Source organism: Nicotiana sylvestris, chromosome 1, assembly GCF_000393655.2.
Source record: "Nicotiana sylvestris chromosome 1, ASM39365v2, whole genome shotgun sequence".
NCBI lineage: Eukaryota > Viridiplantae > Streptophyta > Magnoliopsida > Solanales > Solanaceae > Nicotiana > Nicotiana sylvestris.
Genome location: NC_091057.1, coordinates 178,903,556 through 178,919,382, shown reverse-complemented (window position 1 = coordinate 178,919,382; position 15,827 = coordinate 178,903,556). Strand labels below are relative to the sequence as shown.

Here is a 15,827-nt window from a genome sequence, read left to right as displayed (position 1 = left end):
ACGAGTTAATTCAAATTAAGAAAATATTAACCATGTGTTTGCAATATATTTTCTTAGATTTTGTTGTAAAAACTTCATTTGCCAATATTATTTTTTATATATAAACATTTTGTACAAACTTTAATATATGTCCAAGTGTGAGGCCTCATTATCGTACTCCCCCTTGACCCGCCCCTGCAAACACGGTCTTTGTGAAAGTAACAAAAATGAAGTTTCAGTAGCTGGTCGTATGCTGTTACTAAACTTATGGAAATACTCTAGCAACTATTTCGGTCCACCACTCAACAAGTTCAAAGGTGAGAGAATACTATGATGTGAATAGTACTGATAAGGATCATGTTCATAAATCTTCAAGAAAAATTGATAGACAAAAAGAAAAGAAGAAAAACAAAACTGAAATTTTTAATTAATAATGGCACAACTGCAACGTCCTGAGAAAGCTGATGAATGTACTCAAGAAACTACACAATTTGAAACTAAGGATGTTAGCAAAACCAGTAATAAGAATACTAATAAGGAGGATACTGCTTCCTTCAAATTCAATGTCCAAGCCCCTGAGTTTGTGCCAAGATCCCATACTACTACAACCCCAATTTCAAGTTACTTCTACCCATATTTCCAGTATCTTTCTGGGGGTACTGCTACTTCTGATTGGTTATATGTAGGTGATCAAGATACTATTTCCTATGTTCCCAATCAAAGTTTCTCTGCTATGGGCCAGAGTCAGAAGGATGTTCTTCCTGAAGAGGTCAAGAACAAGATCATTAAACAGGTATTGATATTTCCATTTCAATTTTTTACTTCTTGATTGGTGTTAGTATTGGTTTTCTTATTATCTTGCTGTTGGTATTGCTTGTTGTTATTGCTTTCTTTTTCTTTCCTTGAGCCAGGGCTATCGAAAACAATCTCTCTACCCTCAGGATAGGGAGAGGGTCGGCGTACACACTACTCTCTCCAAACCCCACTCGTAGGATTATACTGGGTTTGTTGTTGTTGTTAATTGGTGTTGCATTACTCCTGATTTGATCTTATATTATATTCTTCTTTCCTTTAAATCTTGCATGTTGAAAATATTTGCTACTTGTTTTTTTTTTCGTTTTTCTTCAATCATTGTCCAAAATCTACTAGTCTGCCTAATCCACATTTGCATCATAGAAAGACTATTATGGCGTTTTAGAGCTCCCTACAGAAGAGGATTGTATTCTCAGGCCTTGAACACGAGACCTTGATGAAGGATGAAATAACCTTTATCATTCTACCACGTCATTGGGTGGTTATTTGAGTTTGTAATTTGACACTCAAAGTTCTCATTTTGACGTCCCAAAAAACGTCGTTGTCATCCAATCAGTCACACGAGGAGAAAATGAATTGTTTGAGAGGAGTGAAATACAATGCATGGACTCCATTTATTAATCGCTGAATCGATGTGAGATGTCTGCATATATAATAAGAACCTCGACCTCGAAAATCGCAATTTCTGCACTAAATATTTCTCTAGCATGGTTCGTTTCTGCAGGCTTATTAGCTTTTGTTTCTTTTCATTTTTCCACATTTGTGTCTCCATAATCTGATGGTTAATATATTTATATAGGTTGAATACCAACTTAGCGACATGAGCTTGCTGGCAAATGAGAACTTATTGAAACAGATGAATAAGGACCCTGAAGGCTTTGGTGTGTATATATAAGTAATTTCTCAATCTTGTTTTAATATCTTTTTTTCATTTTAATTTTAAACATGTGTGTTACTGCAGTCCCAATTTCTTCTGTTTCGACTACAAAGAAAATCAAGTCCCTAATCACCAACCAGCAGACTCTTGCTCATGCCCTCCTGTCCTCTACAAAGCTGGTACTTTTATAATTTCCATTTTCATTTTTATGTATTAATTTCCTTATGATCATCGATAAACGAATTAGATTTTATTTACTTGAATGAAGATTGTAAGCAATGATGGCAAGAAGGTTAAAAGAAGAACTCCATTTAATGACAAGGATAAAGAAGATTTGCAGGTAGAAATAATATTCTGTCATATTTTCATTCTATGGTTTTGAGTAGGTTCATTTTTTAGTGCTAATGTCCTTTGCTTTATACTTTCCTTCTTTCAGTTACGTACAGTCGTTGCTGAGAATTTACCAGATGATCACTCCCATCACAATATTGAGAAAATATTCAAGGTAGCTGGAAGGTGATATCTTGCCCCTTAATTTATTGATAATTTTGTATCTTGGCTATAATATGTTTCTTCTGCAGCAAATTAAACTGACTTTTTATATTTCCTATTCAAGTGTCAAAACCATCCGTGTATGCCATCCCCAGGATCCAAACTCGTCGCGTGCTAGAGGAGACATTGGCATTAGCAACAAGGTATTTTAAAGACGAACTCAAATCAAATATCAGTTATTAACAGCATACTCTCCCCCTTAAGATGAAAAATCTCATTCTTTTTTTATTCTTTTTCTTGTTTGCTTCAAAGCTCCATGCACTGATTGAGTTTGAGAATCCTGAAGCAGCAGAGAGAGCAGTATGTCAATACATATTAAGCTCCAAAATTTAGTTTTTGTTTTACTTGCTTAACCTTTTAGTTAAATCTATTTAGTATTTGAACTAAACAGGTAGAGAAGTTAAATGATGAAAGGAACTGGAGAAAGGGCCTAAGAGTGAGATTGCTCCTTAGACGTTCAGTAAGTCTGATTTTATTCTTTCCTCTCTAATCACTTTTATTCACACAATTTGCTTTGTGATACTCCAACTTCCTCCCTTGATTAGTTTTATGAAATGGTGTATATATTTTTCAGCCAAAGTCTGTTCTAAAGAGCAGGAAGTCGGATTTTGATGGGTGTTTTGATGATGAAGATTCTGAATTGACTGAAGACTCTGATGGCAATAATGTAAGCAAATATTATGGCTAAACTATATAAAAAGTTACTACTTTCTCTTCTGATGGCAAGTTTTGTATATGGAGGACTTAAGATATATACACTTCTAATATATAGAACTTTTACACAATTTGTGTATTTTAATACGTCGTAGCAGGAAACCTGCCTTATCCTTGGATGCTAAACTTGTGTTATTACAAATGCTAGGTTGAAGAAAGCATGGCAACTAACAAGAAAGCATGGAATAAAGGGCGTGGGAAATTAAGATCGCGTACTCAAATTTATGGTGGACGAGGACTGCTTGCTGCACTTCCACAATGCAACAGTAGTCCTAGCCTAAGTGAAGGACCAGTGAGACAGGTTACAAAAGGGCCAAGAATGCCAGATGGAACTAGAGGTTTTACCATGGGAAGAGGGAAGCCTTTCACAAGTACTAATGTTCAATCCACAGTACATGTGGCCTAAATGGAATTTTGATCAATTTTCCGTTGGTTGCTATGTTCTATTCATTAGAAAATAGGCATTAAAAAGTTTTTGGATTTCAGAGTTTAATTTTTGAAGAGTTGAGAAAATAATGTTATGTTCTAGTTTTTCTAACTGTTTTGAGCATTTGATTCATTCAACAACTTATATAGCATTATATAGGTCCTACGGTCCATGACGAAGGTCATGGGCTTTCCCTTGAGACTATTAGTAACTTGTTTTTGTCCCGTGGAATCTGTCTTTCATGAGCTATAATACATCCGAGATTTTGATTCAACTTCTTTTTTTTGTTATTACTTTTCGGTTCCGGCCTCTCCCTCGAACATAGAGTAGGTAGGGCTGGGTGAAAAGTGATTCCTTTAGTCCAACAGTAGAGATAAATGTCTGTATAACAAATCCAGATGACTCTGGTGATTCATATATCTTGTTTAAGAAAGATAAACAAGATTTAGATTGATTATGAAAGAGATCGAGCAAAATGAGGTTTTTTGCCTTTTATTTCCCAATGTTGACTCTTGTTTTTTAGGCCAGGAGTGCCTTAGCATGTTGCTGTAATTTAATGATCAATCCTAATACTTGCGACATTGCTAGGGTTAGAAAGAACTAATGTGCAGAAGCTCACGGTACTCTAAATCAGGAACATACTTAAAATTTATGTATATAACCAATGGTTGCAATTTCCATTTCCATTTCGGAATTCATCAAACTGTTTGACCAAAAAGTATAAAGCTTTTTTGTTAAACTAATTAAATAAAATGATAATGGACAAATCCTAGTTAAATATAATAAATCCTAGATCCGAGATTAATAGACATTAATAATTTAAAACCGCATTCAAAGCTATTAAATACCAAGGGGATGTTTAATGATATTGTTATGAATGAATGAGGGAATAATGACAAGCAATAAATATGGTAAATGACAATAAATATAAATAGAGAGAATGATTCACCCAAATATTCAATGAGGTGGATGATTCTCTCTCTGACAATGTTGTAAGGCAATCAACATGGGAGTATAGAAAGCTTTCTAGGATCTGATGTGAGAAAGCTTGGGACCAACAACAAATCAAATCTTTTGTAAAAACAAAGTTTGTAGTTACTTGAGAGTCAACTTTTCTAGAGAGAGCTTATCATATGGAATATTACATACCCTTCTCTTCTCTCTCTATTTCTACTTATATGGGACATTTTCCCCACTTAACTGAAAATACAAGTGCAGAGAATATTCTTCGGAATATTCCTTCAAAATATATTATTAATAAACTAGTCGTTTGGGTCGGTCTGAGTGTTCGATCTTGACCTTAACTACTCAGCTCGCCAATATGTCATTCCTTAAGCGTGACCTCGGCCTAATCAACTCTTAGTTACCATCTCTTAGACAAGATTGGGCGGGGTTGTCTTTGGACGAGCTCGATAGGCGGACTTCGCCAGTTGTAATTTTGAGAAATCTGAGCATGTCGGCCGAGGAATGACCCTTTTTATGGTGAGGTGTCAATGTGGTGCTTCAAGAGCCACATCTGACCGTTACGTCAGTTTGAAATGACGTCATTTCATCATGCGTCATTATGGCGCACGTTCTACATTACATCGTTTTCCGTACCTCTTCCGTTTCGAAATTAATGAGACGACGTTTGGCTTTCTCGATCAGGTACCAGTATTCTTATAAATAGGGATGGGCATTTCTTACTTGAGCTGCTGCATTTCTTAAGCTTTTGAAACCCCAAGCTTCTCCTTCTTCTTCTTTTTCTTTAAATTTCCTACACCTGTATTTTCTCCTGTCCTTTAGCATTTTCCGCCATTGTCATCTCTTTCACCTTTGCATTTCCTTTTCATACACATAATCAGAAAAATGGCTAGTGTATCATCTATCTTGAGGGAGCCACTAATCCTGTAGTGTTGGCTGTGGACATACCTTCTCATGAAAAAGGAACATCCATGGTAGAAGATGAGAATTTCTCCACTGTTGATGAGATAATTCCACGTTCGGGGAGGGTCAGATCAAACTTCAAGAACTGACCTGATGACGAACCTGAACCCGTCATTTTTGAGATGGATGCAGCGACGCTCGTTTCTTTTAGGTCTAAACGGTGAATTCTGGACCATGTCAAACTCGTTCCTACTGGTAGTGATGTAGTGCAGATACATCACCCCGGGTACTGGCATTTTATGGGTACCCATTTGTTGTTGGCTATACACTTCTTCTTTCTTCCTTGACGAAGGACTTCTACCGCTACTACAGTGTATGTCCGGCTCAGCTCTTCCCGTACATATAAAGCTTTTCCTTATGCTTATCAAGTACGTGTAGCTGGCCAACCGCGGGATTTCACTTCGTCATCTGCTTCACCTCTTCGGCCCAAGTTTTCACAGCGGTACGATGATACACCTTCGCAACCATGGGACCAAGGGATTGGTGATAAAGATGGACGATAAAACTAATCGCCGCTTTTGGGCCAACTTCTTCTACGTGAGGATGGAGCACGTGGTGTCGAACCCCAGCAGATTCCCCGAGAAGTGGAACTTTGCTCGTAAGTGTTTCTCCCAAATAGTTGTTTGTCATTTCTTTTGGCGATCTGATTGTTCTCCCTCTTTTCTCTTCTTTTTTGTAGCCGAGAAGGACCTTCTTTCTCTAGTCACCGACATTCATGATTGGGTGAGTCAGATTTTGCCTCATACGGTGGGGATTCGTGAGTAGTCGCTGTTTAATGAGAGGTTTGGCGCAGACCCGTGGCCGGTGAGTCGCTTTGCTTTGATCTTAGTAATTTTGACATTTGTATCATCCTTTATTTCCTTCCATTTTTTACTTGTTTTTCTTTGTTGGTAGGTCGAAGGGCTTCGAGGAGGGCGAGGGATCTTACTCCTGCTTTTCGCCAGTCAAGTACTTCGACCGGGCCTATATTGTTGTGGCTGCAAGCGAGCCTACTCAGACCATTGTTACCTCTCAGACCCCAGTCTCGCATGGGCCTAGCCGCCAAGCTGCTACCCTGTTAGCGGAGATTCCATCTTCTACAATGTTTCATTTGGTGGATGAGTCAGACCATGGCAAAGAAGTTCCGCTGAAAAGGCGACGAATAGAGGTTGATGGAGGAGCGATCGAGGATGAGGAGCCTGCGGGGGTGAACCCGAGCTGGGGGCGGTACGACTTTGGACGCAGAGATCGTTCCTTCTTCGGACGTAAAGATCACCTCCATGGAAGAAGGGGAGCGACCAAAGGTGGTTGTGATCATTCGGAGGAGTGACATTTCAATGTCAGGGCAGGCCAACGTTCCCTCTTAGGTTGAGGAGAGGGTGAAAAGAGTGGTCAGAGATGATTATGAATCCGGCTCATACGTCAATCCCGAGGAGGTGAGAATATTCGACAAAGGGCTTACCCGGGTGGAGGTGAGAACGGATGGATCCTCTTACTCAATCGTAGTCCCTTTGAACTGCGATTTGTTGGAGGATACGGTGAGAATTATCCCTTCCTTTGCCCCACTTTGCTCTACCGCCGAGAACAGGACTCTTCAGGCGCTCAAGGATTTCGACTTGTCACTAGGTATATCCGGGATGGCTCTGAGGGTGAGTTTCCTTCTTCATTATTCCTGCATTTCGCGTCCTTTTCCTCTTTCTATCTTTACTGATTTTTGGCTCTTTCTTTTTCTTTTTCCTCTCTCTTTTTTTATAAACTATCTGTCACGACCCAAACCAAAGGGCCGCGACGGGCACCCGGTGCCTTACTCAACCGAGTACCAACATAACATATCTTTCTTATTATACTATCTTGAGTAAATGAGCTAGAAACCCGTCATGAGATAACAAGAATAAAACATAAGGGAATACTCAACATATGACGATCCAACATGATATACAAACTTATACATGTGACATACAGGCTTATAAGGCCGACATGACCATTTGTAAACTCAACACATAGGCCAACAAGGCCATACAAGTATCCATAAACCTAACATCTATCTACAAGCCTCTAAGAGTACATAAAATCATAAAGGCCAGGATAGGGCCCCGCCATACTAATCAATATATATCCAAAGCATACTGACCAAATAGGCAACTCCGGAGCAAGTGGAGTGCACCAACACCTCCACTGAGCTGATAGCCTACTCGGAGGAATGTCAACCTATCAATTGGGACCTGCGGGCATGAAACGCAGCGTCCCCAGGCAAGAGAGACGTCAGTACAAATAAAGTACCGAGTATGTAAGGCAGGAAAGCATAAACAAGAACAGTAATATAAAGAGAGATAGAGGAGATACAACCTGTAACATTTGCGTGATTCTGGGGGCTACTGACATGAAATGCATAATACATATATATACATAAACTTTTAAAAACATACGCCTCTATAGGCATCATCATCATCATATCGTACCCGACCTCAAAGAGGACTCGGTGAAAACGTACCCGGCCATCATAAGGCTCGGTAAAATCGTACCCGGACTCATAGAGCTCGGTAAACCCAATTGATCAGTGGTTGCACAATAGGTGGCGTACCCGTCCTACTATAGCGCTGCTCGGTAGAGTAAAATAGATACTATATATAATGCATGCTAGACTCATGGAATCACGTTCTAAACCTTTTGGAGTGACTTAAGGTCGTTGCACCTTCGATTAACATTATGGACATCATACTATCAATATGAGCTTCTATAGGATTCAACGATCATACATACTTGCTTAAAATAACTTTATAAGGAAAGAACAACATGGGCAACCTTAGTTTCTAGGAGTAGATCCGTTATGAAATAGCGTATTCATTTCACTTTAGATCATGCCAAAAGAAAGAGGGAAGTGCCTTAACATACCTTAACCATGGTGAGTCCTTAATACCTCCCAAGTTACTCTTCAAACAACTCAACTCAATCTACCATTGCATAAGGAGATTCAAAATCAGTGTTGAATAAAGGCTAAGTCTGCAACCTAAACTTGTAGCCCGTTTGTATAAATTCGGGTAGCATCTCCCCTGTAACAAGAGCCTCCTCCAATATAATATACCAACAACAATTACCAGAAAAATTCAGCAATACATAATTATCAATAACAAGACCCCATAAAACAACAACAAGTCATAACTATTTTACGACGAGCGACAAGCTCCAATTAGAATTTGTATATCTCATATCATCCCTTATAGACTTTTTACTTTAACTTAATAGTATCATTAACATGATAATGAATTCATTCATCAATAATTCCAGCCTTATACTATATATCCATAACAAAGAAAATGATCCACAACTCCAATTATTCTTATTTAGCAACTTTATTCACTAGTTCATGTCTAGTTCATCCATTTAACTTAACCAATGCCAAGATAACTTTAAGCGCCTGTAGGAACACAATATAATTACCTGTTACAGTGGATGCAAGTCGAAATCCATGTTATATTTAGATTACAATAGCCCAACACACCCCAATCAATTCATACCAAAAACGACGACTATAGTAGTGTCCAACACCCCGAAAATATTACAAAGAATGACTAATCCATCATTTCGTCATTAATTGGTGTTTCTCCACACCATTTATCTTCCAAAAACTCCATTAAATAGTAGCAAAATATACAGTCCAAAAGCTACACGAAACAGCCCACAAAACAGTCCATTACAAATCAAATAACTCGAACTCACGGCTTTCGATCACCGTCCCGTGAGTTCTAACTATTATGAAATAAATTAATCAATCTTCCTTGATGTTTAAAAGCTTGAAACCAGATATTAGGCATTTTTATTAACCTCAAAATACCTTCCAAAACTCGTACTACAAAGAAAAAGAGAGGCTATATAGCGATACTTACGTCGTGGGGATCGTTCTAGTGCTATTTCTTCGTGATTTCGTGCCTCGGACGATAATCTTGTTTGATAACCTTGTGGACAGCTTAAGGGTGAGGTTAGGGGTCTTATTTGATCGAGCTCTCTGTAATTATGAAGAAAGAGACGACATAGGAAGATAAATATACATTTTGGTTGAAAAGTCAAAAGGTGCTACTTGGCACCATCTCATTGGCCCTTTTTCAAATACTTATATCTTTTTATCCGGATGTCGTATGAGCTAATAGTTAAGAGCGTTGGAAACTAAATTCTAAGACCTTCAATTTGATATATAATATGTCCCAAAAAGACCTCATATAGCACACAAAATATATTACTCAAGCTTCATTACAAGGCAAATCCTTAGTCGGTTTTTCCGCAACTTAAATCTGATTTTTCTCAAACTTTATACTTCATATACAAACATCATATATAGTCATATCATGGCTTTAAACTCATTTAAATCATGATTAACAAGTCTCATATTCATCTTAACTTGCTTAACACTTCGGCAAACCTTTCTTGTCCTTGTATAAGGATTTAATCCTTTTTTAGCTTACATCAATTGACTCACGATGTACTTTTAGGTACAAAAACATGGGTTGTAACATTATTCCCCCCTTTTGAACATTCGTCCTTGAATGTTGACTGATGTGCTTCTCATTCTCATACCATATGGCTCTTATGAATACTTTAATGTTGTCCTTTGTCATCTAGGTAATTGTTCTGTGAATAAATTTAACTAGGGCATTCCCTCCTTTAGGCTTATTCTCACCTCGCGACTTATGGCCGGAGTTCTTCCAATCTCATAACTTCGACTACCTTATATGATGTATCCTATATGACTATGTCCTTTTATGCACGACTCTTCTCTCCTTTTTTCCTCCAGCTTTTTGCCAATCTCTTGGCTTCACTTTGTGAATACATATATAGAACTATGACATGATGTCCCTCTGGGCATATATAGGTATACTTAAGCTATTCGCTTGGTACTTTGCTGAATGTATGACTATTGCTATATTTCATTTTATAGCCTTGGTATTATTACCGAGGTATGCTACACAACTCTAGGTTACTTTCTCATTGCTCGTCCCATAACCTGCCGGTGCAACCCTGCCACATTAGGAACATATAATCGACCTTGATATCTGAGTACTCCATCTCACCCTGCCACATTAGGAACATATAATCGACCTCGATATCTGAGGACTCCATCTCATGTAATCTCAAATAGTGTCTTCTCCTTTTGAGGGGTTGTATCTCTTTAATAATCTAGCACATGATCTTCATACTGGCATTCCTTCACTTCAGTTACTAAAGATGAGGTTTCCATGTCCTAAGTAGTAACTCTGGTACCACCTGCATCTAGAAATCGAATTCTAAGATTAGCTAGCAGATGAATCTCATAAGTTATCTCACTCTTCTATGCCTGTAAATATGATAGGCTACAGATAGATCTACGATTGAGGGCGTTGACTACTACATTCGCCTTCCCTGGATGATATAAAATATAAATATCATAGTCTTTCACTAAGTCCAACCATCGCCTCAGATGTAATACATTGTCACTAAGGCTCGCGTCTCACCGGGGAACATCTGAAGTGATTTTCTTGATGCACCTAGGGATGATACTGTACTTCAATAACTGCATTTTCATAACATCCCAATGTATTCATCTTACGGGGGAATTATAATACCGTACCATCCATGACATCCCTTTTCTTTAAATTATTACTCAATCGAAGGCCCAAACATTATTCTCTTAACTATCACAATTACACATTTATTCTACTACCAGGGCAGTATTCCATCTCTTCTAATTGCTCATGTTCTTAGACTCCTCTGAGTTCATTTAGAGTGTACCGAGCTTTCTATAGCTCATGGAAAGCATCAGCTCTCTTGTTTTGACGGGTTTAATCCTGAGACCTTGCCTATTATTGTCACCTTCTCACTCACATTTACCATACTTACCTTTAAATCTCGCACCGTATCTTGTATCGATTTCGTAACCTCCCTTATACATTAGTGGAATTCACATCCTTACCTTAAAGCTCTACTATAATACTTGCAACCCTGGTGCATACACAATCTGATGGGAGCTTCGTATTAACGTCTTACGAGGCTAGTACTCTTCTAATTGCTTCGTCATAGAGATTTTATAGAATATGATTGTTGTACTATCTCTCTTATACCTCTTATATTAAAAGTGCTCCTGCTATGGTTTGAGTCACGATTTCTATAATCATCTGGGTCTAACAATTGGACTCATGATGTAACTTTTGAGCTTCTTCTTCCTTCTCAGCCTTTAATTAAGCTTAGTCTATCTTCCAATCTTCAGCTTAGGGTATTAGCTATTACATTAGCCTTTCATGGACTCTATGTAGCATCCATGATATAATCTTCTAACAATTCAAGCCTTTATAGGTGACGTGGACTTAATTCTTTCTTTTAACTTATACCAGAGTCTCCTATAGCTGTATGAATGTCAACATATATGCTGCATGGATATAACCCTAAAGTCTTAAATGCATTTACAACGTAATTAACTCTGGACCATTGATTGAATAATTCCTTTCGTGCCTTCTCAGCGTTCTTTAAATGTAAGGAATCACTTTTCCTGGTTGTTATGCTACTTGTTGCATGAATACTTGGCTTATCTTATTGCCCACCAATACTTGAATTTCTTATAACTCATATGATCTCAAATATCACTTTTGACTTCCCGTTCATTAGTCACGATAGGTGCGACTTTCTTATGGAGTGTATACCATATTGTAGTGAGACTGTCGTTACAAGACCATTTCTTCTTTATATCGTTATACTTAAGTTGAAGCCTTTTTCCTTATTTCCTCAGCTAGTCTTTCTTTGTAGTACTTAAGGAGACCTTCTGGATATTGTAAAGTTACGATCTTGTTATACTGTATACCCGAAGGAATTTTCGATGTTCTTACTCGCCTACAAATATCCTTAGTTACATACCTTCATGCCCTTGTGCTCGTAGGGTTACTTCTAAACTCAGATTTTGATTGTCTACTTAGTGTCACTCTCCATTATTTCCGTGACACTTATACGGTACCTTTAGTAACCCAACTCCTAGCTGAATATTTCTCAAGGTTACGACATCATATCTGCGAGACTAAATTTACTAGATTAGGATTCACTACGCTTATCTCTACTGATTTGCTTATAACCTCTTGTATAGCCATACCTTGGCTCTTCCTGAATCAACTACAAACCACACGTTGGTCCATTCTCATATCTATATTCCGTGTAATCTCTCTTTAGTTAATTACTTTGTCTCAAGTTACCTCTCGTATTGGCTCCCTATGTATCAAGTGTTCATTTGCACTTATTTATCAATATCATCGGGTGCGCAACCCTTACCTCTTCTCTCCGGCGTCATGCTTGGATAATGTTCTGGAGTCATATCATATCTATATGATCTAAATAGATGCTATCTCACTCCTTTCACCCTTTTACCACATTTCTCCTTTACTATTCCATAGTTACCTCTTCATCTTGCCATTTGTTTTTCACATCTTCACTAACATCTTACTCGCCTTGCGGTAACCTCTCTATACCGAGGATAATTGAATTTATTAAGCACAAGGGTGACACTTAGTGTAACTGGCACACTTACTCCCTTAAGCTTAACTCTGCTCCACGTGCTTGCTTTAGGGAAGCATCTTCTTGAATGAACCTTAAAGGTTATTATTTTTTTTGTCGATTCTATTATTGTCGGAATGTTATCTCTGAAATTCTCATGATATCAACCATTATAAAATCCTTTAGTCCCTAATTCATGTTTAGTTTATCTTATTCACCAGCCCATACTGATTTTTATTACTCTGGGGTCTAACCTTTCCTCCTGGCAATCACGTTGAAGTCACCAACTCATTTCTCGAAATAAGGATATGACTTTATGGCTTATACTCTTTTATTGCCTCAAGGCCTGTCACCTCTTGTTTTTTTCCTTCACTTGACTATAGACTATGTCATTGTATCATATTTTGATTTAATGTTATCACCCATATATTACATCTTACTCAGGATGCTTCATTTACTCTCTTCTTATTCTCCGGATATTATCTTTATTCTGAAAACTTTGACAAAATGTTCTTTCCCTTTTAGCTCCCCTTGCTTCATCTCACTGGCTCTTCGGAATGCCTAACATTCTCCTTTTTTTTACTCGGGGCTGGCATCATACTAAGGTAAATATTTATCCCTTCTAGGATACCACGGCCTATCTTCTGAAATTTCTAAATATTCTAGTATTCTATTCATATCTGATTGTACTATTCTAAAGTTCACCATCTAGGTGTCTCAAAGGAGATCTATTACCACATTTGCACTATCCTTCGGATACATTAGTTAATGATAACAATCTATCCATAATTTTTGGTTACTCTAACCCGAATTGAATCTTGATATCACCTTCTTCTTTTAAACTATATTTGTTAGCTCCCATAGGGCATAACTGAGATGGGTGTGGTCAATTGTATATATCACCGTTAATATTGAAGGTAACACCAATACTTACATTTCTCTGCCTGAATTGTAAATACTGATAATCTTCATTAACTAGGTACCTCGTACCCTTCGTCATCTTGCTTGTTTTACTTGTTGAAACGTGTATCTACTTTCTGATTCACTTATTCCTTTTTACCACATTTGCTTATCACAAGCATGATGCAAAATCGAGTTCCTCTGACTCAACTCTTCCACAACCACATTCAATCTCATACCAACTATTTATTGGATGAGGTATTGTTGTATTACGAACACAATAGAATTTAGAAGTTTGAATTCTTACAATTGAGCTCTACAACACGATCTAGAGTAAGAAGAAAGAGTGACAATCCTAAATGCCTTGTAGCCTCCTGCTTATAAGTGTGGTGCACAACACACCCATAAACAAGACTCTACTAGACACAGCTTGTAGACTCCCTAGGACAGAACTGCTCTTATACCACTTCTGTCACGACCCAAACCGAAGAGTCGCGATGGGCACCCAGTGCCTTACTCAACCGAGTACCAACATAACATATCTTTCTTATTATACTATCTTGAGTAAATGAGCCAGAAACCCGTCATGAGATAACAAGAATAAAACATAAGGGAATACTCAACATATGATGACCCAACATGATATACAAACTTATACATGTGACATACAGGCTCATAAAGCCGACATGACCATTTGTAAACTCAACACATAGGCCAACAAGGCCATACAAGTATCTGCAAACCTGACATCTGTCTACAAGCCTCTAAGAGTACATAAAATCATAGAGTCCAGGACAGGGCCCCGCCATACTAATCAATATATATCCAAAGCATACTGACCAAATAGGCAACTCCGGAGCAAGTGGAGTGCACCAACACCTCCGCTGAGCTGATAGCCTACTCGGAGGAATGTTAACCTATCAACTGGGACCTGCGGGCATGAAACGCAGCATCTCTAGGCAAGAGGAATGTTAGTACAAATAAAGTACCGAGTATGTAAGGCAAGAAAGCATAAACAAGAATAGTAATATAAAGAGAGATAGAGGAGATACAACCTGTAACATCTGCGTGATTCTGGGGGCTACTGACATGAAATGTATAATACATATATATACATAAACTTTTAAAAACATACGCCTCTATAGGCATCATCATCATATCGTATCCGGCCTCAAAGAGGACTCGGTAAAAACGTACCCGGCCATCATAAGGCTCGATAAAATCGTACCCGGCCTCGTGGAGCTCGGTAAACCCAACCGATCAGTGGTTGCACAATAGGTGTTGTACCCGTCCTACAATAGCGCGGCTCGGTAGAGTAAAATAGATACTATATATAATGCATGCTAGACTCATGGAATCACGTTCTAAACCTTTTGGAGTGACTTAAGGTCGTTGCACCTTCGATTAACATTATGGACATCATACCATCAATATGAGCTTCTATAGGATTCAACGATCATACATACTTGCTTAAAATAACTTTATAAGGAAAGAACAACATGGGCAAGCTTAGTTTCTAGGAGTAGATCCGTTATGAAATAGCGTATTCATTTCACTTTAGATCATGCCAAAAGAAAGAGGGAAGTGCCTTAACATACCTTAACCATGGTGAGTCCTTAATACCTCCCAAGCTACTCTTCAAACAACTCAACTCAATCTATCATTGCATAAGGAGATTCAAAATCAGTGTTGAATAAAGGCTAAGTCTGCAACTTAAACTTGTAGCCCGTTTATATAAATCCGGGCAACATCTCCCCTGTAACAAGAGCCTCCTCGAATATCATATACCAACAACAATTACCAGAAAAATTTAGCAATACATAATTATCAATAACAAGACACCATAAAACAACAACAAGTCATAACTATTTTACGACGAACGACAAGCTCTAATTAGAATACGTATATCTCATATCATCCCTTATAGACTTTTTACTTTAACTTAATAGTATTATTAACATGATAATGAAGTTATTCATCAATAATTCCAGCCTTATACCATATATCCATAAAAAAGAAAATGATCCACAACTCCAATTATTCTTATTTAGCAACTTTATTCACTAGTTCATGTTTAGTTCATCCATTTAACTTAACCAATGCCAAGATAATCTTAAGCGCCTGTAGGAACACAATATAATTACCTGTTATAGTGGA

The 15,827-nt window shown here is 37.9% G+C and overlaps 1 protein-coding gene across 1 annotated transcript; it reads left to right on the top strand.

The window, feature by feature from the left end:
- Positions 1 to 304: 304 nt before the first annotated feature.
- LOC104213683 (la-related protein 6C) lies at positions 305 to 3,636 on the top strand. The gene is made up of 10 exons (XM_009763249.2): positions 305 to 772; positions 1,592 to 1,673; positions 1,754 to 1,848; positions 1,938 to 2,009; positions 2,106 to 2,185; positions 2,286 to 2,364; positions 2,474 to 2,521; positions 2,613 to 2,681; positions 2,796 to 2,888; positions 3,084 to 3,636. The coding sequence occupies exons 1-10, from the start codon at positions 413 to 415 to the stop codon at positions 3,339 to 3,341; spliced, it is 1,236 nt and encodes a 411-aa protein (XP_009761551.1). The 5' UTR covers positions 305 to 412; the 3' UTR covers positions 3,342 to 3,636.
- Positions 3,637 to 15,827: the final 12,191 nt, after the last annotated feature.